At 33.0% G+C, this 27,495-nt stretch overlaps 1 protein-coding gene across 10 annotated transcripts in view; it reads right to left on the bottom strand.

The window, feature by feature from the left end:
- The window catches only part of LOC111050980 (multiple C2 and transmembrane domain-containing protein), a 300,854-nt gene extending 276,111 nt beyond the window's left edge, over positions 1-24,743 (bottom strand). For 2 of the 10 annotated variants that reach the window (XM_039421455.1, XM_039421456.1), the window contains exon 1: positions 23,126-23,382. In XM_039421455.1, the coding sequence (XP_039277389.1) occupies positions 23,126-23,183 (58 nt within the window). In that variant the 5' untranslated portion in view covers positions 23,184-23,382. Of the gene's footprint in view, positions 1-23,125; positions 23,391-24,665 lie in introns of those variants that run through there. The other 8 variants (XM_039421450.1, XM_039421452.1, XM_039421448.1 and 5 more) reach the window with 5 other exon arrangements.
- Positions 24,744-27,495: the final 2,752 nt, after the last annotated feature.

The raw sequence follows: 27,495 nt of genomic DNA, 5'->3' as shown, positions 1-27,495 counted from the left end.
TGAAAAGTAATGGAAAACATTTGGATGACATAATCTTCAAATACAAAGAAATTGTGAGTGATCTATGTAATTCACTGTAAATTGCAAAATTTCATTTTTAATTTGATATCACATATTTTAATTGTACGGAACATACTTTGATTATTATTCCTCAAAAATGTCAGGTTTTTATGTTGGACCCGGTGTAAATCAATACTTGGGAGGAATTGAAGATAACGTAGAATGTAGAAGTAAAGGTACCAAAATTATTGAATGGTTTAATTTTCCACATTTTGGCAGCTCTTGGCACGAAAAATGAACACCATTCTGATAGATTATTCTAAAAAAGTTAACCTTGGTTTACACCGGAGTAACTCATAATAACAAAAGTTTTTAACATTTTTGTTATTGTTATTGAGTGATGTTAATAACAAAAAGTCATTAACATATGTTAATAACGTTTTCCTAAATAACAAGGAATTTTCTGTTAAAAACACGAGTTATTATTTTTTGTTAAGAGAAATTTTTGACAATCCAGTCAAGTTATTACATTTTTGTTAATTAACTCTGGTGTAAACGCAGCTTCACACATATCTGAAAAAAGTTTAGAAGGAAGTTTGAAGTTTTGTAAGAAAACAGTAGAGTAATCATTTGATTTCATAAAATCTATTTTTTTATTCCATTAGAGCTGCATTTACACCAGAGTTATTAACTTGACTGAATCATCAAAAAATTATCTCAACAAAACTTAATAACTCGTGTTTTTAAATTACTTATTCTTGAATAAAATGTTATTAACATGTTAATGAATTTTGTTATTAACATCAGTTGATAACAAAAATGTTAAAAACTTTTGTTATTAAAAGTTTTGTATAGTAAATTTCAGAAAAGCACTATCCATAGGTTGAAGGCCAGAGCTGTTCATATTCCGATGTTTTTGTTGATTTTAAGTGGAAATTGACTAGATTTCAAAAAAGTAAAATTATAACCCTATTTTGGACTTTATGTTACCGTATCTGAATTTGGGAGAGAAATAGTACAAGGAGTATCCTCAGTTTTTCTCTCCCGGTCAGTGCTTTTTTGTGAAAATGAAAAATAAAATAAAAATGTTGTAACGTGGTAAATTAATACCACCAAATATTTTAAAATGAACTAATGAAATATAATAGAACTATAAAATTGGAAAGAAGGTTAGACCTAGTCAAAGGATAAATCAACTCAAATCAAGTATTATTAGCGATTAGGAGTAATAGCATTATCAACAAATGATAAGAAAACATGTATAATTGTGATTTAATAATTATGAGAACCCATTGGTAAGATCAAAAAGTTATAAAGCGGCTTACTTATTATTGGTGGATTATAAAAATAAAATGCATGAACATTGAGGTTAGAGTTACTTGTTTACATTTTGAAAAGAATTAGTCGATCTTGGATAAATTGATAATTATTAGAATCAATATCGAGCAAACCAGCTGATTATTCGATCAACCCATATGACCGGTTGAATTATATAAAATTACTCATAAAGGATATATTATGTATACTATAGCTGAACGGTTGCTCATGAGTCATGACTGACAGATGTTTCCCTATTGATCATATTTTGTAAACAAAACTAGAACTTAACCTATTTCATCGTAATTAATTAAAATGGAAAACCATCAGGTGATTGGAGTAGTTCTAAATGCTTTGTAAAATTATTGTTATGCTTTTTAAATATTTTAAATGTTATTGAATTTATGTAATCATGCATTTCTCTGCTCCCAAATACATTATAATGGAGTCCATTATTTGTAAACAACCTCGTATTCAGCCATGTCTGTTTACATTCAGCTACTCAATTTACGTTCTTTTCCATCGGTGGAAAAGTATGATTAGTTGATCAGTGAACGAACCGGATATGACATAATATTTTTTTCTTATCAGTTAGACCAAAGACGACCTTGACGAGGTATAAACGCACAATACATATGCCTTCCCAATGCTAGCTTCTACTTGAAATTAAAGGTTCCATTGAGGTATTTTAGCTCAAGATATTATATAATATTTATTTTTTTGTAATATTTTATATCACAAAAATCTTCAAGATATTTAGTATGTAATAATCTTCCAGGCTGTCCCCTTAATGGCCGATTTTAATTCCAAATAATCTAGCGCTGCAAGTGAGTCTATGCATCGTTCAACGACAAAACAGTACTTCGTTCAGAGCCACGTTCACTCACCGATCTCATCCTTCACTCACCGATCAGTGGCTTTGAACTCAACCATTATCTCTTTATCAACAATAACAAGACAATGGCCCATATGAATAAAACCAGAGGTCCAGAGCAAATGCTCATGAGCAAGAGGATGGAGCATAAGGTTTTGCTCATGAGTAAAAGGTAGAAGCAAAAGAATTTGCTCATTTCTATATGAATAAGCTTTACCTTATACTCTTACCTTATGCTCCTGAACTCTGGAGCAAATGCTCACGTATTTTAAAGACTTTTCATCAGCTGATTCGCTTTTGTAGCCTTAATTTGTTTTTATAGCTTACGGAAGCGCTAAATATGCAAGTAGGGTGCACCGCTTGTGTTTGCGTCGTCTGCTCTGTTTTCTATTTATGAATAGAGTATTAGGTTAGTTGAGTTTAGAATTTTGAGATAATAGCGTGAATAAATGTCATCTCTATAATAATCTTCAGCATATTCTTATAATATCAATAGCCTTCTTATAATCGTCTACACTCTCATCTTCTTAAATGCCTATTTCCTATTTTGTGATGGCTATCTTTATAACAGGTATCTTTTGTATTTATTATTTTGTAGGGATAATGGTGATATAAAATTATAGTCTATCATGGTTGAATCTAAAAAGAGTTTTATAGTTCTCAACTATTGGTTGTGATCGTATCTGGTATAGTTTCCTCTTTCTCATACGAATTAGTTGAGCCATTTTACTATGAGCAGAAGGTGATAAGCTGCTCTAGACTAGACTCACCTTTTTTTAAGCATTTGCTTGAAAAGTTGAGCAAATGCTCTAGTTTATTCATACCATTTTTATGGGAATATATTTTGTGTTTTTAGTCAGCATACAAATCGTAGAAATTTATTTTATCCTAGTTCATCTCGTGACATACAGTTTGAGCTGTTTTAATATCAACAAATATTCAGCAGCACTTAAAATTATTGAATCAAGTGATATTAATCTTATTCAGAGCACTCAATATTTATCATCCTTCGATGATACTCATCTCATATACCAGAATAAGTATATTAAGAAATTATATTAATAAGGTTCCAGTTATATCATATAAGGATCCAGAGAGCTTCCAGAACTGGCATTGTAAGTTCTAAGGAATTTTGGAAGGGTATATTGGTGAATACTTGTATTCACGACGAGCGTTTTAAGAATCAACTAGAAACAACTATAGTTGGTCCTTATTATTCTCTAGTGATGCATGGTTACTGGTAATCAGTCATCAATATTCTTTTATTTCCGTATTGGTATTCTTCAAGAACTTCATAGAAGCAGCGGTAAGAATTACCAATCACCGGTCACTGAACTTATGGTGATTATTTGTATTTATAAGATTCATGTTTCTACCACTGAGCTAGAGCTGAGGTTTGAACCCAGTAATTTGCGAGCCGGACGGCCTTAATTTTTTGTGAATTTATTCGCAAAAGAGGGAATTTAGAGACTGCTCTTATAAATATCAAAACATCGTATTATCTGTGAAGGATTTACAATAACAACTTCACAATGTATATAAACGTTTACAACGAGAATGGTTGAGTTCAAAGCCACTGATCAATTCCATCAGGTTTTTTTACGTTCAGTAAAAAACCTGATCACAGATGAACCACATAATGGAAAGTCGGCTAGTATCCTGACGCCATAATCCGTCATCTTGAAAGAAAGTGTAGCATTGTAATACAAGCGGTGGGACCTTCCCGCAAGGGACTCCCCACCAACAAAAGCCATACAAATTTACTTTTTACAGCAGTAGTTTTGATTTCTAACAAGATGATGCAGTCATGTGTCGTGGTCTTGGTGATACCTTCCATTTTGTGTGTATTCTGTGGCTGAACGGTTGCTTCCCCTATTGATCATATTTTGTAAACAAACTAGAACTTAACCTATTTCATTGTAATTAATTAAAATGGAAAACCATCAGGTGATTGGAGTAGTTCTAAATGCTTTGTAAAATTATTGTTATGCTTTGTAAATATTTTAAATGTTATTGAATTTATGTAATCATGCATTTCTCTGCTCCCAAATACATTTAAATGGAGTCCATTATTTGTAAACAACCTCGTATTCAGCCATGTCTGTTTACGTTCAGCTACTCAATTCACGTTCTTTTCCATCGGTGGAAAAGTATGATTAGTTGATCAGTGAACGAACCAGATATGACATATTTTTTTCTTATCAGTTAGACCAAAGACGACCTTCACGAGGTATAAACGCACAATACATATGCCTTCCAATGCTAGCTTCTACTTGAAATTAAAGGTTCCATTGAGGTATTTTAGCGCAAGATATTATATAATATTTATTTTTTTGTATATTTTATATCACAAAAATCTTCAAGATATTTAGTATGTAATAATCTTCCAGGCTGTCCCCTTAATGGCCGATTTTAATCCAAATAATCTAGCGCTGCATGTGAGTCTATGCATCGTTCAACGACAAAACGTACTTTTTTCAGAGCCACGTTCACTCACCGATCTCATCCTTCACTCACCGATCAGTGGCTTTGAACTCAACCATTATCTCTTTATCACAATAACAAGACAATGGCCCATATGAATAAAACCAGAGACAGGGGTGCCCACAAGGGGGGGGGGGGGGGCAGGCGCAATTTGCGCCATCAACATTTTTGGGGGGGGCATGATTTTTTGTATATTTTATGTCAACATTTTGAATTATGATTAAAAATCAAGGTATTAAATAGAGATATCCTAATGTAGTTAATTTTTCCCACCTTTACAATGTTATATTTTGCTAAGTGTAACTCAATATAAAGCATAAGCACAATTGATAATATTTTGTATGCAGGAATTTTAGTAATTTTAAGCCTATGAGTTTGAAGGTGAATCTTTGACAAAAATAAATTATAACTTCATCATCCACTATTATTCTGATTTCCTTTGCTTCATTTTAATGTTTAATGGTCCTGTGTTTGAGTTTCCTTGCTGTTGCAAGAAATATGCGATATTTTCTCATTTTCACAGTCTCGACAGTTTTTCGATATAAACAGTAATGCAAGATCAATTTAGGGTGACTCAGCTTATAGAGCATGAAATTTTCTCTCATTTAAGACCAATCGCAAGTTTCTATCATGCATTGTACTCATTTTAGAGACTCTTAATTAACAGTAAAATCGCAAGAAGAATGAGAAAATAAAGATCATCATTCAATTGGCTGTAACTTTTGAACGGTATTGAAAACAGAAGTATATTTCATGGGAGTGAAAAGAGGAGAAAATTCATCACAACCTCGACCACTTTTTGGATTTTGCATCTGAAGTGTTCCACAAGATACGCAACGTTGCATATGCGAGACTGTGAGAATGGGGAAAATATCACAAATTTCTCGAACATTCAAAGTTGCGTATCTTGTGGAACACTTGAGATATAAAATCCAAAAAGTAGTCCTGCACGACCACTCAATTCATTGGAAATTTATTATCTTTAATATTATATAGAGAATGCTTTTTCTCGAAAAATTCAAGGTTCTCGAGATTAAATGGAAAACTTGAAAAAAATCGAAAATTTTGGGGTGAAGTCGCCTTCTGGTGTGTCAGCAAATTTCAGATTAGAATTCAGCGCCCCAAAATATATATAGAACCATCGAAAAAAATTATTTCGGGGCTGTTTCCTGAAAAACGACCATTTGACTGGACTATAAGTTGTTATCCTATTATAATAGCGAGCAATTTATGTATATCTGTTTATATTTTTCTATTTCTATATCTGGTTATCTGGTTATTTATGTTCAACGGATCTCGGAAACGGCTCTAACGATTTTCACGAAATTCGGAATATAGTAGGTTTATGATATCAAAATTCGATTGCACTAGGTCTCATCCCTGAGAAAACTCTCTGAAGACATGAAGAGGATAATTCATCCTTGGAAAAACAGATGATGATTTCGTCTGTGAATAAATCACAGACGAAATATATTTTTCGTAGTGAATAAATCAAAATTCGGGTAAGTAACAATTTTGGGCTGTGTCTGTTAGTACTTCCCCAATCATTTTAAAGAAATGATTATCAATGAAATAAATCTGTTATCAATGAATAAATAACGAGCAAAGCTCGGTGCCCCGATATTTGGTATTAATAGATAGAATTTACAAAATGTACTTGTTCAGATGATATCTTTATTCCAAAAACCAAACCATTTAAAGATACATTTTGTTCGACTTGTGTTATTTACTCCTGTAATGTTAAAAAGTAAATACTACCAACAACACAACATCAGTGACAACCTATTCCAATTCATGATAAATATCGGGGCACCGAGCTCCGCTCTAGAGTACCTACAAAAGCATATAAAAATTATTACGAAAGAAGAAATTATAATAAATATTCATAGTTCATACAGAAAGGTTCTATCTAATCACAGTGGATTGAGATTAATTCGCAGAGGAATGCAAAAATTTCTCACAAAAGCATGTTAAATTTTAATCCTGATTCATGTCACGTGAACCAAATCACAGAAGACAATCTCAAAAAGATAGCTTATCCGATTGGTTCTACTGGAATTAATCAGGATTAAAATTTAACCGGCTTTTGTACAACTGTCACTAAGTACCTGATTGAATTATGTACAAAAGTTCAACAGCTGAGTCATAATTTTGTCTCAGTCCCACACACATGCACTCGCTCACTCACTTCCATCATCAACAGACGCCGAAATTATCAGCTGTTTTTCCAAGGATGAATAAATTCTTTTAATGTCCTTCAGCGAGTTTCCCCAGGGATGAGACCTAGTGTAATCGAATTTTCATATTATAAACCTACTATGTTCTGAATTTCGTGAGAATCGTTAGAGCCGTTTTCGAGATCCGGTGAAATACAAACATATAAACATCTAAAAATTTAAACATCAAAACATCTAAACAGAAATTGCTCGTTTAATAGTATAGGATTTAGAATACCTAAACTTGCCGACATTATATATTGTATGAATAAAATCGTTCCAAATTTGTATGAATGTTTACCAAGATTGCTATGCAATATTCTTTTGCAATAAAGAATTATCAATGATATTATTATTCAACTTTTTATAAGTAACCTTAACATTTAAAAAGCAAAGCCTCCCTTACTTATCTTTTAATATCCTATTAAAATATGTGTCATGTAGTTTTTCCTGATGTAATGAAGTTCTTTCTAGTCCTCCCGAACAAGAACGGGTGCACTGCTAGTCTCAAAAATAATATCAAAAAGATACTTTATTTCTATTTTAAAGAGATAAGAAACGATGGTATATATTTTACAATATTATGAAAACAGAAAGAATTCCTCACAAGACCAAAGGTAAATAATGTCCTTTGGAAGATTAGAATGTAGAGGTGCGTACAGATATACGCGCCGCGAACATGAGCAATTCACTTTTAATCAGCTGATTATATCTGTATTTTTACAGAAACGGTAAAATACAGATATAAAAAGCTTGGCATCAGCTGATTCGCTTTTGTAGCCTTAATTTGTTTTTATAGCTTACGGAAGCGCTAAATATGCAAGTAGGGTGCACCGCTTGTGTTTGCGTCGTCTGCTCTGTTTTCTATTTATGAATAGAGTATTAGGTTAGTTGAGTTTAGAATTTTGAGATAATAGCGTGAATAAATGTCATCTCTATAATCTCAATCTTCAGCATATTCTTATAATATCAATAGCCTTCTTATAATCGTCTACACTCTCATCTTCTTAAATGCCTATTTCCTATTTTGTGATGGCTATCTTTATAACAGGTATCTTTTGTATTTATTATTTTGTAGGGATAATGGTGATATAAAATTATAGTCTATCATGGTTGAATCTAAAAAGAGTTTTATAGTTCTCAACTATTGGTTGTGATCGTATCTGGTATAGTTTCCTCTTTCTCATACGAATTAGTTGAGCCATTTTACTATGAGCAGAAGGTGATAAGCTGCTCTAGACTAGACTCACCTTTTTTTAAGCATTTGCTTGAAAAGTTGAGCAAATGCTCTAGTTTATTCATACCATTTTGAGCAAAAGCTTTTACTTTTGAGCAAATGCTCAAACTATTTTTTTGATGAGCATGAGCAAAAGGTTTTGCTCACGTTTATTCATAGAAAATGAAGCAAATGCTCAACTTTATTCATATGGCCCATTATCTAAACATAATAACTAATAAAATATTTATGTTATCCTAAGATCAAAAGAGAAGACATTCCATTATATGGGACGAACATTCTCAAAAGTAACAGCTGCTGCAGTAGCCAGTTAATAATAAAACTTTCCAAGTAATCCAGGCTTCCTATTGTGCTACGATAACAAGAGTGGAGACAACATTTGAAAAGTTGAGATCAATGCATTATTTTATAAGCTGCGTTAGCAATAAAATTACTGAGAAAATAAAACATTAATAATGTTCATGAAAATAAATTTGTTTTTATGCGGAAGAATTAATAGTGACAAGCTATATTCATTACACAGAAGAAAAGCTTTCTTTTGGGACGATAAAAATAACAGTCCTCAACAAATTAATCATAAACTTCATTTCACAGGAACTGTAATGAGACGATAAAATCATGCTTAAAACATCTACCTGTAATTGATTGTAACAAATTATCACGAACGACAAGCTTTAAACGTACACAATGTCCGTGCTAACGGTCATGTTATGGTACAAAGTGAACATTCGTTTTTGACATCTTATTTATGAGTAAACTGTTACGTTAAGAAGTCAAGGTCGGGCCTTCGCGTGCTTAACTAGAGTGTTCGTAGCAGAACCGCGTCCATATCTAACGAGAGAATCAGTACAACAGCTGCTAGCCCCCTATTCTTATGAAAATGATAGCAGGAAAGAGTGGTATGATGGCTCAAACATGAGATTCGCGTTTCAATTTTCTGTTTAAGTAAGCCGGAAAATTGATTTGTAAGTCTTATTGCTGGAATTTCTTTAGAAAGAGAATCTAGGCTTCAAAATAATACCACGAGAAGATAGAAGATTTGCAAGATCCTTCAGAAACTGGAATCCTGAATGTATTGTGTTCTCAAAGGTAAAACACGGTTATTCCAAGGATGATACAATGTGAGTTTGTACATAATATTTTCAATTGATTACCGGAAAATATTATGAATCTTTGAAGAATTAGAATTGTGAGAGCAACCAATTGAATAGTTTTCAATCTTATACCATACTCGAGAAGGAAAATGTAATGATGCTGTTCTGAATCTGTCTGTTCAACTTTTAGTTGAAAGATGATCGTAGCTGAATCTGATAATCGCTATGATTTTGTCTCAGACAAATAATTCTAAATGCTTGAATAAATTTGTAAATTGATTCGAAATTTATTTCCAGAACCAAGAAATATCATGAATAATATACAGAAATAATATTGAAAATGGGTATTGTCTAAAAAAAATATCCTTGACTTCCAGGAGATTGCAATTGACTTGACAGAATTCAAAGCATATTATTAAAATATATATTATTATTATTATACTTAGTAAGCTATTTTGACGTGTATACTGAGGAATAACTTTTAATTGATTTGTAGAGGGTTTTGGAACTATATTTTGAGTAGTCCATAATAATCAGAATAATAAGATATTCAGGCTAGAAAAAGTGTAGACTGTGATGAGAATTGATGACAAATGGGAGTGCATACATCTTGCCTATATGAAAATATGAATACTTATTATTGTTAAGCTTGAATAATTACAAAAGCTTCGTTCAATAATTCGGGAATTTTTGTACTAAATTCACAGTGGACCGTTGACAATTTCGATTTCTGTTAATGCAATTCGGGATGAAATGCGTTCCACAACAGAATAAATTACAGCGAATTGAGTTTTGACATGCGATTCGGTGGACTGGCCGCTGTTAACTCACTGACATGAAAGAGTTGATGGCGCCAGTATTGAGATTAATTGTGAAATCAATGATCACTAACAAGCAGATACTCACAATTCTTGTCAAATCGTCTGTCAACGATGAAACGTTCGTAAAACTGTCACTGAACAAAGAGGAAATAAAATTCACAATATTTTAAAAACCGTTTTATCCTATCAATTTCGACTCGTCACAATTATCTGGTGGAATCAGGGCTTGGGCGATTCCCGTTTTGAATTCATAGTCTATGAGTTGAGAATTATTTCAAGTTATTATAGACATTTTTCAATACAAGTTGATGATAGAGGGAAAAGCAAAGAGATTGAGTAATAAAAAAGAGATAAATTAATGCATTACATAAATAGAATTTTGTTTTGAGAGAAGAAGTGGAATTGCGGTTGAAAGAACACAGCAGCTTCGAAGGTGTGGAGAGAGAAAACCGGTGAGGAGAAAGAGGATAGAGAATTATAAGACGAAAAATAATTAATTTACAAACAGAAGCGTGAATGCAATTCGAACCATGAATTGAATATAACCTGATATAGTATGACCTGATATTGGAAAAATGAAATTATATTGATATTGTGATAGTAAATTGATGTCAGACACATAAGCTTCTTTTTTGGGAGTTGAAAAAAACGAGTTCTTTTCGACTACAGAGAAAGTACTGCTGTACTTTTTGATCTGAAATACATTCACTATTCACTGGTGAAAGAGAAGCTGACAAAAAGAGCTCATATCTTACATTGGCAGTTTCCATGGGAAAGGATAGGTAGGGTAAGACATCTATGGCAGCCGTCTTGAATACGAGTCGGTCAGCAAATTCAATTAAGGATGCTTCTTTCAAATTCGAGAGACCTTCGAGCTTTTGAGCTCGACCGATAAGCGATAACCGACCACAGCTGGCATGGGAGATGAGAAACATGATATTCACTTTTGAAGCAAGCGACCAAGGCACGCCCAACTTTGATTGCGAGTATGGACAGGAGTGAACTTGAATTCTGTTGAAAGATCAAGCTGCAAATGACTTGAAAACAATTACGAGTATAATGACAGCACTTGCAAGAAGACTAATTATTTCGGCTGATAATTTGTACACAATATGTTGTAGTTGCGGAATTACTTACTTCTTTGTACAGTGAGTCTTACATAGGAGTACATTCAAGAATTTTTCATCAAGATATATTTTTATCAGGGTATTACTGTTTCTCAAAATTTAGTGAGTTTGAGAGCATCATTTTGATTGAAAAGGAAAAACTATTAACTAATCCAGTCACTCTCCCTATGATCGGATAACAACTTGTAAAACTCTAGGTTGAAGTTCATCTATATTGAATTGACGATAAATATAACTTTCACAACTTAGTAGAGTATGAGCAAATATAATTTTAAACCGTGGACTGAGTCTTGATCAGTGTGTAATATCACAACTAGAAATCATAAATCCCTCATCCCATATAATATCATTCACGCCTGCCATTGACAGTTTTGTCATATGTATGATGTGTAAAATATTCCCCTCAAAACGTTCAATCACGATGGTTGAAGTCAATATGACCTGAATTCGTTGCACTGAAAAGCCTTCTAATCACTCCGAGGAGGATAGTCGACCTTAATCGTTGAGGGGTGGGAAGGAAGGGCGGGAGATTGATAGAGGTCCCGACTCGTCACGATGTCTTGATGTCACTCAATATGTCTTGTCCTCTTAACAGTTGCTTCAAATGAGCAATCACGTCATTACTGCTCCACTATTCTATGTGTAATACAACAAAAAAAGTCAGTTTAGAATGTACATTTCATTCGGAATTCACCAGAGTTCATATTTATTTCGAGTTTTTGAGTGGGTTTCAATTCACGAGAATAAACTCTAATAATACAATCTTACATGAATAACTATAATTAATGTTCCCACAGAACTAGATCTATAATAGACGCAGTTATGCTCGTTTTAGAATCATTAACATTTATCATTAATCTAAAAAAATGATCTCTCTGGTGATACCTAAAGTGAGAGCGAAGTGAATGTTCAGTGAACAGGTTCATAACCTATGGAAAATTGTAGATTATTAATCTTCCCCAACGTGAGAACCTCCATCCTCCAATCCATAAAGTAGGCAACATAGAAGAGCACTGTATTCTCATTCCTTCAATTTTTTATCCACAGATAAATTCTCGATGCTTTTCATACTAGTAGCCTTTCGGTACAGCTCAATTTCTCTACGCTTATACGAAATCTTTCACGTTCGCAAAAGTATTCAACCCTTATCATTACAGATTCAAGTCACCAATCTCTCCTCTCAATATATTGTCCACGTATCTGCGTCATATATCACTTCACTTCACATAAATCATTGCACCAGTCTGGGAAGAGTGTTCAGCTTTCCAATGATATCTGTTCTATATAGGGTGGAATCTTCATGCCATCATCACACCTACCCTGACTCGACAGGATCGATAGTGAGTAAATAGTTATTCAGTCCAGTCCTAACACTATTACCAGAAGTTACTGGAAGATTGGATCCTTCTTGGATGCACATGAATCAAATTAATGTTATATTTCATTCAGGAAGAGACACTCGAAACAGATTACTTTCCATAGACGCTTCCAATCAAGGGAGACTCCGAGCCTAAGTCTACTGAGAATGTCTGTGTACACAGCGTGAGCCTCGCTAGTGCAAAGATAATCATGACATGAAAATTAAGCAGCTATACAAACCTAGGCAAATAATTCGTTTCAAGCACTAGATCACTGTTGATACAGCTGCGAAAAAGCCTCTCACAAAGTAGACTACGTTCTAGAACGCTTTTAAAAGCATTTTGTAACACATCTAACAAAGACTTGCAACGTTATCTCAGAAAAATATTGACAGATTGATATAAGAATATCAAGATGCCAAAATTGATCAGTTACATGTTTGGAATTTTCAATCCACACCATGCTGCAATAATAATAATATATAGTATCTATGATTATAGTATGAATATAGAGATATATTCTACTGATACATTATTCAATTTAGTATTACAACTTAACAATGATATGCTCAACTTGAAAAATGGAATCTTACTCAAAATACTAATTTTATTGAGTTAATTGACATTTTCCAATACGTACACTTTGAAATAAGCATTTTTTGAACTGAATATCGCTTCATAACATGAAGTATATTGGAAAAAATTTGACTGAACAAATTTTAATCATGCGCATAATATAGCTTGACACACTCTTTGTAAGAAAGCTCCACTAATATCTAGAAATACTTAATGACAAAATAGCATTGTTTACAAAAACTTATGTTTTCTAGATAAATTCAGTGAATGGAATAGTTTATGGGAATATTTATTGCTTTTTAAATACGGTAGTAGGCCTACAGAAGTAAGAATTTTCAATTTTAAAATGACATACTCTTCAGTTTCAGTAGCAGTACGGTAGTAGACCTACAGACGACTCAATATTTAAAAGTCATTTCCTTCAGCTTCAGTAGCAGATAATAGAACTTTGATTGTTATTTTTCCGGCAAAAATTACAATCAGTTAAAAGATAAATACTAGTGACCCCCTGGGTTGGAGAACTTGCTCACGAACTGTTGTTGTATTGTAATCTTTGAAAGCAGCAGCTTTCAATTATACAGAGTTGGTGGAAATTATGGAGACAGCTACATATTTCTTTCACAAGAATAATTTGCTATTCAGATATTGTGAGAGATATCGAATTGATTTTAAGCGATATAAAAAATTTCTGTCAATAATGACCGCCACCTTGAATTTTTCAATGATGTCGAATATTCTCGTTGATTCCATCATCAATATTCTTATTTGGCTTATTGTATCGAAGAGATTGAGACCATTTGCAAGTCTCTAACTTGAAGTAGTCATGAAAAATCGATTTTATAGTTCTAGCTTGTTACCTCATGCGTATGGGAAATCATGCAGGGTTTTCTTTGGAGGGCGCTGAAGAACACATTTGTTGACGTACAGCCCATGAAGATATATCGCTTCAAAGTTGAAGAACCGATCTAAATTTCATAGATTAAAAATCTCTCTGTATTTCTTGCACAAAAGAAGTTATAATGAAAAGAAATTAAAAAAATATATATAAAAAACGTTTTTTGGGCTTTTGGAGGTTATAACTAATGAAATATGCGTTTTAGAGGAAATTTTTATAGAACAAAATTTGTAGAGGAAGATCATTGAAATATTTTCGTACAAAAAACGGTTGGATATCTTGAACGATTATTAAAATACAAGCGATATACCAAAACCATAAAATTTTTGGCGGCCATCTTGTTTCCGAGATGTTTGCCAGTGATTTAGACTTATTATCATTACGATACGTGATTAAAATACGTGTTCATAATTTGAAGCTGATTGATCAATTCTTTCTAAAGTTATTGTAGAACAGACAAACAGATGGACAACGACTTTGGCCTTCAGTAAGTCGAAAGTGAGAACTCGCTAACTCTCATTCAATAACATACTATATGTAATAGATATGCTACACTCGTGAAAAAATGTGGGTTGACGGACATTCACGTGTTTCACAAACAGCATTGATATTCTAGTGAGAAAGAAGCAATATATTCATTGTCTAACATTCATAAATCACAAAATTAATTTCAGTAGAGATTCTTCAATATTCAATTACTATATTTTCTATATATTTTTGATGGTAGACTTCCGAAATTTCAAAACGGTCCATGGAGAGAAAATTTCTCTATGAGCTATGTTAAGCCCGATTATAGTGATAAATAGAAAGGACGGTAATAACGACATTTTCTGTTACAGAAAGTTTTTTCTCTGATAATTTGAAAAAGGAAGGATTTCTGGATACTGGTCAACCATAGCAACTTTACCTCAAATCACTCACGATGAGCATGGAATTTAGAGCACCATGAAATGGCTTGCTCTAGTCTGAGAAAGCCAAGTAAAACGTTTAATCGAGAATCATTCTTGAACTTCCAACACTTTTGCAGTGAAAGAAGAGCACGTAGCCGATCACACAATGGATAAGAGATAGAAGAACTTGAAAGACATCATTTTTATAGCTTACTTTAATACGTTATTTTATAGCGTCTCTTACTACCTGTAACAAGAAATAACTATAGGTTTTCTGCTCAATGAAGATAATAGTTTTTATGCGCTGTAGCATAGTATAGACAAACTTCTTGTAGGATGTGATGATAGCCTTTTTCACAATAGACGTCAACTTTATTGTAAATCTTTTTCACAATAGACTTCAACTTTATTGTAAATCATGTGACCTTTCAAACTCATAACTAGGTACGTTCTGGAAAAGAAGAATGAACAGTTAATCACTGGAATCAAATACAAGCAAACATTTCTGTTTTGATATAATTCAATTGGGTTCAATTGAGAAGCAATATTTTAATAAAGTTCATTTATCTTTGAGCAAAACATTACTCCAATATTATCTGATAATCCAATTCTAATAGAAGATAAGATGACAAAAACTATACACATAATATTCGTTTTTCGTGGAGGTATTCTAATTGAATATTTTCAACACAATAGTGTTCAACATCAATCTAAATTTTTAATATCAGTAATATTATAATTATTCTATTATAAAACTATAATCTTCTTTGTTGTTCTTTCCCTCAATTATTTTGTCTAAATCTTCTTAGCAAGAAATGAAGAATGATATTTTCAGCAAAGTTTTGAGTACATCATACTATTCTCATTTCATTGCAAGATTAAAATCATCTTTCAAAAGTATTATTTCTCCATAATAATATAACAAAATATTGTACATTCTCCAGCTTAAAATAGAATATTAGCCTATTAAGTGAACTCGTATGGCTGCTGTTGTTGGGGAGTCCCTTGCGGAAAGGACCCAAAAATACCATATAGAGCAATGTATAGTAAAATAGTATATACGGAGTGTTCTGAAAAGGTGCCCATAAGTCAGGGCGTGATTTCTCACATCAAGAGAAAGAAAAAAGTTCTGATTAACATAGGTCCGACAATGCTTAGTTACCAAGTTATACAGAGTGAACGATTTCGTTTGAATTCCAGTTCCCCTGCTGGAACGAAGCCCTACTGGTATTTCTTGACTGTTAATATTAAGATGCGTGCTTTATGTAAAATGATCTAAAAAATTGAATAAAACCGTTTCCAGACTTGTAGCTACAGTAATTTTCAAGATATGTGACGAAATACGCGAAACTTGGTCCCGAAAAACAAGTTCCTTTAAGGTTTGAAGCAGATTTACTATGTTAAATGTACAATAAACACAACATATTTTCTTACAGAACTTGTAGAAAACTTAATTTCGAAGAGAAAGATGTGAAATAAGTCCATAATAGACAAATGCAACCTTTATAGTTTGTGTAAAATAAGTTGAGACTTGGCCGAAGAAGTTACCGGGTTGCCAAATCGTGTAAAATTGCAACTTTCTCAAATTTCCAATTCAACGTCAGAATATTGGATGTAGAATATCATCCCCGATATTCTAGTAGTACTAAAAAAGCTACAGGATTGGAGGATTTTCCATAGAGCAATTTTCGGATTTCTGTAGTAGGCCTATTCCATCAATACAATGTAAATGCAATTGGTTCAACAATGTAAAATTTCAAGAGTTGTGGTGAGGGGAGGGAGCGGTGATGCAGGAAATCGAATAACGGAATGGAGATAAAAGGAGAAATATATTGAAAGAGGTTATTCATACAGATGAAAATTTCTTGAGTGAGATAATAGATTTTGATGAGAATGTCAACATCTCAAGCAATGGAAGCTATTTTACATAGGTGGGACCAAGGTACCTAGGATACAAATACCATGTATTATAGGTACATTGGGTGGGACCTTCCTAAGGTATAGCTATACAGGGTGTTCTGAAAAAAATGTCCAAAAATGTCAGAGTGTAATTCCTCACATAAAAAAAGTTCTAATCGACTTAGGTCCGAAAATGCTTAGTTACCAAGTTATACAGAGTGAAAGATTTCGTCTGAATTTCAGTTCCCCTGCTGAAACGAAGCCCTACGGGTATTTGTTGGCTGTTAATTAAAATGTAAAATTTAGCGTACTTTATGTAAAATTAACTGAAAAATTGACGAAATACGCAAAACTTGGTACCGAAAAACAAGTTCCTTTAAGGTTAGAAGCAGATTTTCTATGTATGTACAATAAACACAAATATTTTCTTTTAGAACTTGTATAAAATTTAATTTCGAAGAGAAAGATGTAAAATAATCCCATAATAGACAAACGCAACCTTTAAAAAAAATAATCAATGCTGAGACATTTCGAGCAGAAAACATGAAATTTTCGACATGCTAGAAACTTTTTTGTTTCAAAAGATAAGTAGGTGGTGAAAGCGAGAAAGTTTCCCACAAATTCCTTGGAGACCAAATACGATCTTCCGACTACTTTTAACAATTGGAAAAATAATTTAAATTATTTGTGAGAAACTTTCTCCCTACTTATCTTTCAACCTACTTTTTACCTACTTTCTCACCTACTTATCTTCTGAAACAAAAAAGTTTCTAGCATGTCGAAAATTTCATGTTTTCTGCTCGAAATGTCTCGACATTGACGAACATAATCATTAATTAAAAAATAACCATAAGTCGAATAAAAATGATCCAGACACCAATAGAAAGGAGACATTCTACCCGTTAATTTGATATAAAATTATTACGCATTACGACACCCCATGATTCTGAAAGAAGTGATATTCAAAAGAAAAACAAATCTTCGCGATGTTTCTAATTTTATCATAAAAGCTACATTTCCTTTTAATCCTTCAACCCTGAAGCTTTTTTAGTACTACTAGGATATCGGGGATGATATTCTACATCCAATTCTGACGTTGAATTGGAAATTTGAGAAAGTTGCAATTTTACACGATTTGACAACCCTGTGATTTGATAACCCTTCGGATGAAGGGCCAAATCTCAACTTATTTTACACAAACAATAAAAAAATCTTCAATTACACACAAAAAGCATAGAAAATAGACAAAATCTGTTGAGCTCTCTTTTCTTGCGTTTTTTATGTAATTAAGGATTATTTATTAAAAGGTGGCGTTTGTCTATTATAGAATTATTTTACATCTTTCTCTTCGAAATTAAATTTTATACAAGTTCTAAAAGAAAATATGTTGTGTTTATTGTACATTTAACATAGAGAATCTGCTTCAAACCTTAAAGGAGCTTGTTTTTCGGGACCAAGTTTCGCGTATTCCGTCAATTTTTCAGTTAATTTTACATACAGTACGCTAAATTTTACATTTTAATTAACAGCCAACAAATACCCGTAGGGCTTCGTTTCAGCAGGGGAACTGAAATTCAGACGAAATCTTTCACCCTGTATAACTTGGTAACTAAGCATTTTCGGAACTAAGTTGATTAGAACTTTTTATTCATGTGAGGAATCACAATTCGATTTCCTGCTTCTCCGCTTCCTCCCCTCACCACCACTCTTGAAGTTTTACATTGTTGAACCAATTGCATTTACATTGTATTGATGGAGTAGGCCTACTACAGATATCCGAAAATTGCTCAATGGAGCATCGGGAGTTTCTGACACATTATCGTATCTTATTCAGCGTCATACATGTCTACAGCCAACTTTATTTCCGCTATCTTCCCGCAAATGTTTCATATCGTCCTATTATCTTCCTTCCACTCCGCTACAGATCCATTCTAGCTTACGTCCCAGACTCAACCAGCGATATGAAGCCTACCTTCTGCTATCATTTTTTCTGATAGCATCCTTACATTCTTTCTCTCCGTATCACGTCTCATCCAAACTTGGATCGTTTTCTTATAACTAAACCGCTCTCAACCCTTACTATCGAGCTGAGTTGCCTGTATTTTCAAATCCTTTCTAAATCTTCAATCTTTATTGATGGCCACGCTTTCGAGCTACAAGCCATTGATCCACTGTTCCGACGTTTCCAAAGTACTAGAAGATTAATTATTTCCCTCTCCATTTACCCAGCAAGTATACCGAAAACTTTTTCCCTATTTTGAAGAGCTTCCCATGCAGTCTAATGCAGAGTACTCTTTAATCCTGCTCTGGAGTTTCAGCTCAGTGGAAACAAATGAGGAAGACAGGTATCCTGATACTTTCTTAATCGTACTGGAGTGAATTTATAGCTTAGTAAGTAGATTTCAAGACTTGAGAGAGCAGGGATGATACTTCTAGAATTTCTATTTCAGAAGAAGCATCTCAGACCTGAATCACCTAAAGCTGTTGGAAAATTAGGGAAATGAAATAACAGGTTTTTATCATAAGGAAAGAGTATAGGATTTCAACATTTTCGATCAATCAAAAATCAAATCAGAATTTTATAAAGGAGAAGAATTTATGAGACAATGAATAGTGCAATAATCAATTACTTTACGGATTAAGTGACTAACCAGTAGGGCTTTATATGAATTCAGTTAAGCTGGTTCACCACATGTCAGTATCAGTGAAAGTGACCGGCACAGTGTAATTTCAATTCCCATGAGTCCTTATTGGACTATCCCTATCAAGACCTCTGTCCGATGAAGCAAGTATGTATAATCCCATTAGAAAATAGGGGAATAATATTCTCAATGTACGGCACACGTTAACATGTGGGAGTCCAGCTTTAATGTGCCTATACTTTATTTGAAAACGTAGAATCGTAAGAAGAACTGTCTTCAACTAGAAATTGATGGATCAATATTCTTTTTTTTGTGTATTCGGAAACTATGTCACGGAATAAGGAAATATTGTTCCTTACTCCGAGACTATACTAACTGATTAATCAGTAATGCGAATTGCACTGTTCGTACAAGTCTAAAATCGTAAGAGGGAAGATGATTAAAAATGTTTTCTACATACTGTAATATTAATTATGCATAGACAAATTTAAATCAGCAACTAGGATCAACTTCTAGTATTCTAATAATTATTCTAGTAATACTACTATTCTAGTAATAGAATAGACTTCTGGATAGAATACTCACTCACCTAATGTGATTCTATCGAATTGGCCTGCTAAAAATTTATCCGAGAGATTCGGATATAATCTGGCCTAGAATTTATCCATTTAATATTCGGAATAGCTTACTATTTATACACTTCAACATCTATTATATGAAAATTGGTAACTGATAAGCTTGATTAGGATTAAAATTCATGAGCCTGCATCTACTTGACAGTGCTTGGCACTTGTGGAAATAAGGAGGTTATTTGACTGAAGGCCTACTTATGCCCACTTGAGCTAATTCCATAGGAGTGCTGCCCCATGCAGAGTGCTGCCCCGTTGCCAACAACAGGCTTTAACTGGTCAAGGCTCCACTCTCACTCATACATGCAAACTCAATCCAGTCTTTTGAGAGCTGGATTCCGCAAGATAAAGTGACCACTTTATCATAGACAATTTTTCTATATCACTTTTCAATTATTGCACGTATCCTGATAATGATTTCAAAAAAATATTGTCCAAGGAAATTTGTTTTTGCTTCTACTTCTAGATGGAGTATTGTGTCTTGCATAATTTGGAACAAACCATTATCACAAACACTGACTAACACCTTTAGAACCAATATTTCATCAGATAGAAAATAGGATGAAAAGTAATACGTACTTCAAGAGTTTTCTAGAAATAATGTGAAATACAGTTGTATAACATCATGAGGAAATCACATAGTTCTATAAAAATGTTTGAGAAATCAATATTTATTTGAGTATTATTAACTTTCACTTATTGTTATTGAATACCGTGATTGAAGTTAATTTTTAACACTTAATACCATGGAAGTAATCCACGGAATAGAAACATTTGCAGAGTTTCAATCAAGTTCTTGAAGTTGAGAAGAATTCCCATCGATTAAACTGAACATCCATTCAGTTCATGGAAAACTTACGATGTAATTTAATTCAATTCTCTCCAACTCATTATCCAACTCATAAGAGCAACATTCTAGTATATATTTAAATTTACACACATGAGCTTCTATTGCTAACACAAAATTTGTTAACATTTGACGACTTCTGGCTGATCACTTCCTCAGATTAATAATAATGTATGTGGTGCAAAAACATAAATATACATACGAAAGTGAGTTAAAATGTTATCAGAGAACATTTCTAACCAAGTTATACAGTATAAGTGACATTGACACCAATTTATGGAGGACGAAATTGAAATTTGAAGAAGATAAACAGGAACAAGAGTATCCTGGAATCGGAGATAAACGAAGAAGAACTGTTGAGCAACAAACCACAGAGCAGTAAATGTTTATGTCATAAAAACTTAAGTTCTGCATTCAAATTTCACAGTTATCAGGAACCCAACAAAGCCTAGCATATTTTGAAGGAATTTGGTAATTAAAGATATGTCTTTTGTACAATTCTTCGTAATCACTCGAGTAACGGCAGACCGGACATTTTTACAATTCATATGTATATCTTACAGTTGATATTATTGAAACATGTAGGTCACAGAGATAAGGCCGTGATCATTCTCGCAACTACAATAGAAAGCATGAAAGCAAATAGCAATATAAGAAGAGGGTATCAAAAACAATGGAAGATAAGTTATGAATGAACGAAGAAACATTACATTTTACAAAGCCCATGAATGATACTACGGAAAACTTAGTTGAATAATTCAACGTGGCCACTAATTACCATCATGTTCAAAGAATTCATTTCACGTGGCTTACAGAAGCTGATAAAGAATTTGCCAACAACTTCTTTATCAAATAACTGAAATATTGGATGAAGCTCACTCCGCTCACTCACAGTCCCTCAATGTAGAGCAGCAAAACTATTGAATAATTTGTTTATTGGAAGTGATAGTGGAAAAATGTTATTGGATACTCAGCTTGCTGTTTTTACCAAAAATTGTCGATAATTATTGTAGCCAAAAGTTTCCTGTTTTTTATCTGAGATTATTTCAGGCTACTGTATTCAATATTATGAAGTTCAATGGACAGTTTCAAATAGAATAGCAGTTCCACTTTTTGTGTAGTTGAGAAGTTGATATTGTGGCAATTATTCATATTGAATGAAAAAGACTGAGAAATTGTCAAATCAGTGGTTTTTTGACAATTTCTCAGTCTTTTTCATTCAATAGAATAGCAGTCTTAAAAATGAAATAGGACAATGATAAAATCCATGTAATAATGAAATTTTAAAGAAAATGAATAAACCGGTAAATGAAGTGTGCTGCTAATTTATGGTAGTAACATCATTAATTCCAAGATAATCTGAAGGGGATAGGGATAAATAATGGTTCAACTTTGTTTTTGTCAATAAACAAGAACAAATACAAATAACAGAATAAAATGACCAATTTTTCATCAATGTGCAGCTAACATGAACGAAGCTAATCTACCTGATTATCAGGTAGACCAGTTGATCATAAAAAGACAAGACACGATCAAGAACAAATAATCCTTCAACTCAATTCCATTCAAATTCACGTGTACAAAACTAACTATAGCGTCTTAGTAAAAATTGTATCAAATAGTTATTGTTGAACAATATAGTTGTAATCAAGCAATTATCAAGGGAAATACATACATGTTAATGTGTTCAAAATAATAAATTCTGTTATTCTCATAAATTCTGTCTTCTAATAAATTTTCAAGAAAATACAAATAGGTAATCATGGACAACATCCATGTACATACATTGTACATATACAATATTTATGTAGTATATTGTATAATAATAAATTGTATAATTTATTATAATAATATAATTTATAATAATAATAACAATAATAATATAATAATAATTTATATAATAATATATTGTATAATTTATAAATTATCACACGAGTATAACTTCAATGCATAAATCTAACCTCGTAATTCTTGTTCTTTATGATCTAGGTAGAATGAATACATCAAACTTCCCAATTGTCAGGGCACACCAAATAAAAAAGACATTATTTTAAAAAATACAAATAATTTTCCTTCACAACAGCCAAATTGTCACTCGGGTTTAGCAATACATGCATATAATATCGTAATTATTGTCGGTTGACACGACATCTCACTAACAAGTTAGGATGATAATAATTATTATATCGGAGTCAAAGTTTGATTGACATATGTGGTACCTGGCTTGGGCGATCCGCCGACTGCGCGTGCGGGAGCGGGAGGAGCATGGTCGGTCATTGTGTGGAGCACATTTTGCACCCAACCACTTCACCACCACTCACATAGCAGCATGCCGTGCAACTGTCTGCTCTGCTCCAAAACTCCTCACAAAATGTTTCTCCAATTTTCAGGCGTACCAACTTTCCACGCCACCATTTTCCCACCGATTTTCATCCCTTTGCACAGCGGCGGGAAGCTGTGTACACATGTTAGCCTCGTGGTAGCCTGCAACAACAATACAACGACATTAATCAGCCTACTTTGTCACATACACTGGCTTTCATTAAATGCCAATCAAAGGCCCAGGTTTGATTGATCAATTTCATGATTTAATGGAAGCAATCATGCGTTTATAAAATCTGTTTCACTTCAATCAATCATGGATTGAAATTGAATTGGGATCATAAATAGCCACAAAATAAGAGTATCCGAAAAGTCAAGGAACATGGAGATTTCACACACATTCATTCCATCTTTCAGTCTGTTTTTAATGACTGATACTTTTCAAATTGCAATAATGAATATTCTCCTTCTACACATGATTGAAGACATTGCTTTACTTTTTAGTTTTTAGGTTATGATGTAGAAGAAAACATTGTCACAATAACGTGAGTAAAATTTTTTGATTTGCAGTTTCTATGTAGGTGGAGGAAAAATGAGTGAAAAATGCTTTCTTCTTCCTCAGGGAAATTTTTGATTTGCAGTTTCTATCTAGGTGGAGGAAAAATTATTTGATTTGCAGTTTCTATGTAGGTGGAGGAAAAATTATTTGATTTGCAGTTTCTATGTAGGTGGAGGAAAAATTTTGTGTACATCAAGAGTGAAAAATGTTTTCTTCTTCCTCAGGGAAATTGTTGCCCTCGGCTTCGCATCGGGCATCATACTTTCCCCTCAGGGAGAAAAAGCGGTGTTTTCACTCGAGATATACAAACAACTAAATTATATATCTCTATTCTGCTACGTCATAAGTAATATGGAAAACGCACCAAAAATCATGCAAGGTTTTCTTTGGTGGGCTGAACACATTCATTGACATACAGCATGTGGAGACATATCATCTTGAAGCTGAGAAAACTATCTAAATTTCATAAGTTCAACATGCTATGTCTCTTGCACAAAAAAGTTCTAATTTCAAGAAAATATGTTTTGTTAGGTTTCTGGAAGGTTATCTATAATAGTGTGAAGAAAAGATCTGACTTATATATTGTAAGCGAATGGTGGGGAGAAAAGAAAAACTACAGCTTTCGGTTTTTATCAAAATTATTTATTTAATACGGATATTCCAATATGAAACGGTGCGAAACGGAATACAAATGCAATTGAGATAAAGGAAAGATTACAACTATAATCAACAATCAAAATTTCTGATTATAATAATCAGATAGCTTGGCTGATCTGTGGTCGTTCAGTCTTTTTGATAATAAAAACAAAATTATTATCTAGATCGAATTATGGGTCTGACAAATGAGAAATGTAGGCTACAATTAACTATTACCTTACTTTATTTTGAAAATTGTCCCTTGGCCTGATCCTCAAGGTCCGTTTAAACCACTCCCGACTTTAAATAAGAAAATATATAAAACAACTTCTGCCAGCTGATGAATCAAAACACCAGCTTTCCCTACAAGATTCAAATCCCGAAAACACAATTATACAGGTTTAAACTGCCCGAACTGTGACAGCCTATAATTGAATTCTCAAGACAGAATTATTCAGGTAATCAATGCCTTAACTCAACAAGTAACTTCACAGACGGTTTAGAAAATACGGGCCTTGAAAGAAAAATTCAAAATCTATTTATGTGGAAAACACATGCAGCCTTGAGTCACAGACCAAAAGTCGACTCACTCTTGTTTGTATAGCATGGAGCTAAAAATCATAATATTGCCTTCACGAAACGTGATAATAAAACACACGTTTCATCTTTGTACATTGAAGATCTTCTCGCTTTATCAATTACATTTAATAATTAAATCCGCGACCAGATTTCCAATTCACAAAATAATATTTCAAAAATTGAATGGGTTTTGACGTCATGTATGACAATATGTACGGAATAGGATACACACGAATGACGCATCATCACGTCTGAACTACTAATCTACATAATTATATAAGAAAAAAATGGCATTATTTTAAAATTTACTGGACCAAATACGATAAAATTTGGCAGTTTTGTTCAGTTGGCCTTCTCCAGACGCACTGACAAGTAATTTGGAAGAATTTCCAAAAATACGCCCAAAATCTGCGTTTTTCAGCGTACTTTTACGTTTTCTAGGCTTTTTCAAGAACTAATTGGTAAAAAATGTTCTAATTTAGAACAGAAGTTCAGCGAGGGTGTAGAAATGTTGTCTTTAATAGTTCGGAGCTACGCCAAAGATACGCCCAAGATAGACAGTTTTACTGCGTTTTCCTAGCGTTTTTTATGTTTTCTCACATTCTTCAAGAACTAACTCGATGAAAAATGTTCAAATTCGGTACACAGGCTCAGCTGAGGTATAGAAATGATTTTTGGGAAGTGTTTTGAAATAACGCCCAAGTTCCGCCCAAGATCGGCGATTTTTGAGTGTTTTCTAGGCATTCTCATGAACTAATTGACAGATCATGTCTAAATTTGGTACAGATGTTCAGCAAGAGTCTAGAAATTTTGTCTTGAGCCCAAGATAAGCGGTTTTATTGCGTTTTTTCCGCGTTTTGCGGATGAAAAATGTTTAAATTGGGAAAAATAGGTTCATCTGGGGTGTTCAATTTTAATGTGTATTGAAATGACTTTGAAATAACGTTTGTTCACTAGAGCTGCTACAACAATTGATGGAAAGCATAAAATGAAGGAATAATACATCAAATTAAATGGCATTGAATGCTCTACAACCCAACGTCAAGTACCTATATTTTCGATTCATTGATGTTGTGTGATAAGCCCTGAAAAGGCAAAAAGTGGGAAGAAAAACTGACTATTCAAAGATTTCACACATTAAAAAGTGAATATCTCGAAAACTAAAGGAGACATCACAAAACTCTACTAAACGAAACTTGTAGGAAATTCGTCTAACTTCATTTTTATTCAGAGTCATTTCGTTGAAATGCATTGTTACAGGCGTGTGTAAGCCAAAAATGAGAAAGCACAAGTTTTAAACCACCCTCACCCCTTAAGCACAAGGGGTAGGAATGAGGACTTTTGATATGTTTACCTTCAACTAGTTCAAACAAAGTTTCGAAGTCAAATATTGTGTTCAAAACTTTCCCTCCAAATTTAAAACATGGAATTTTATTACAAAACATATCCTTTTTACATGCTGAAAACTGTGCCCAAGTACCTACGTCCTAAACATGCACATAGACAAATAATGTGTTGATGATAGAAGATGAATAGCCAATCATAAACTTTAGTCACATTCCACATTCCTTTATGAATAAATGGAATGCATTTAAAAAAATAAGTATAATAAAAAACAAATAAATTCTATTTCCATTAAAATTCAAACAAGCAATCTAATTAACAAAATGTACATACTATTTGAAAACACAATACATAAAATTTACTACGAAAGTAATAAAAATTAATTTTTTCTGGAAATTAACCTACTGAAGTATGGGAAACCCATGTACTAGAGCAGGTGTAGTAGTAATAAATTTAGAGTGGTGGTGCAAATGTGCAAATACATTGGGTAAGTGAGCTCACATATTGTTCGAAATTATGTTTACTATATTATGTCTTCCAGTTGTTGTGATCCAGTTTTTAACGGCGCATTCAAATTTTCTTCAGTTTTCTATTATCTTGATTGTGCAGGAAGTGAATTGTAAATTTTTGGTGCTAGGTGGTTGAAGTGTCGATGGTATGTTGCCTTCCTAGTCACATTCGTGAAAATAAGGTTCATATTTCTTCTGTTATGACTATAGTTTCTGTTTTGAATTCTTTCTAGGTTTTTGTGCAGTTTCAAATAATTTCTGGGGAGTAGAACTGTCTTGCGTCCATCACACCAATTCATAAAAAGTTAAATTTCCTTTTAATCCTTCAACCCTAAAACTTTTTTCAGCAAATGCACTCAGCTACTGAGGGCGTGGGCTCTTAGTCTTTGCATGTTCAGTATTTTGTTTATAACGTTATGAAACATAGTATTAGCAATGGCCATTTTCAGTGTTCATAGTGTATGAATAACAGTCATTTTTTGCTTAGTAGAATTAGAAGTAATTCTGAAGTGAAAACTTCATTTATATAGTTGTGTAATAGTAACTAGATGCTATTAGTGTACAATAATACATGTTATATTAACTATGTTAAACATATAAACTATAAACTATGTAGCAAATAGTGGTAAACTATGTAATC

This window comes from Nilaparvata lugens, chromosome 2 (assembly GCF_014356525.2).
Source record: "Nilaparvata lugens isolate BPH chromosome 2, ASM1435652v1, whole genome shotgun sequence".
NCBI classification, from domain to species: Eukaryota; Metazoa; Arthropoda; class Insecta; order Hemiptera; family Delphacidae; genus Nilaparvata; species Nilaparvata lugens.
The sequence above is the reverse complement of the archived record's forward strand: the minus strand, read 5'-3'. Positions and strand labels throughout refer to the sequence as shown.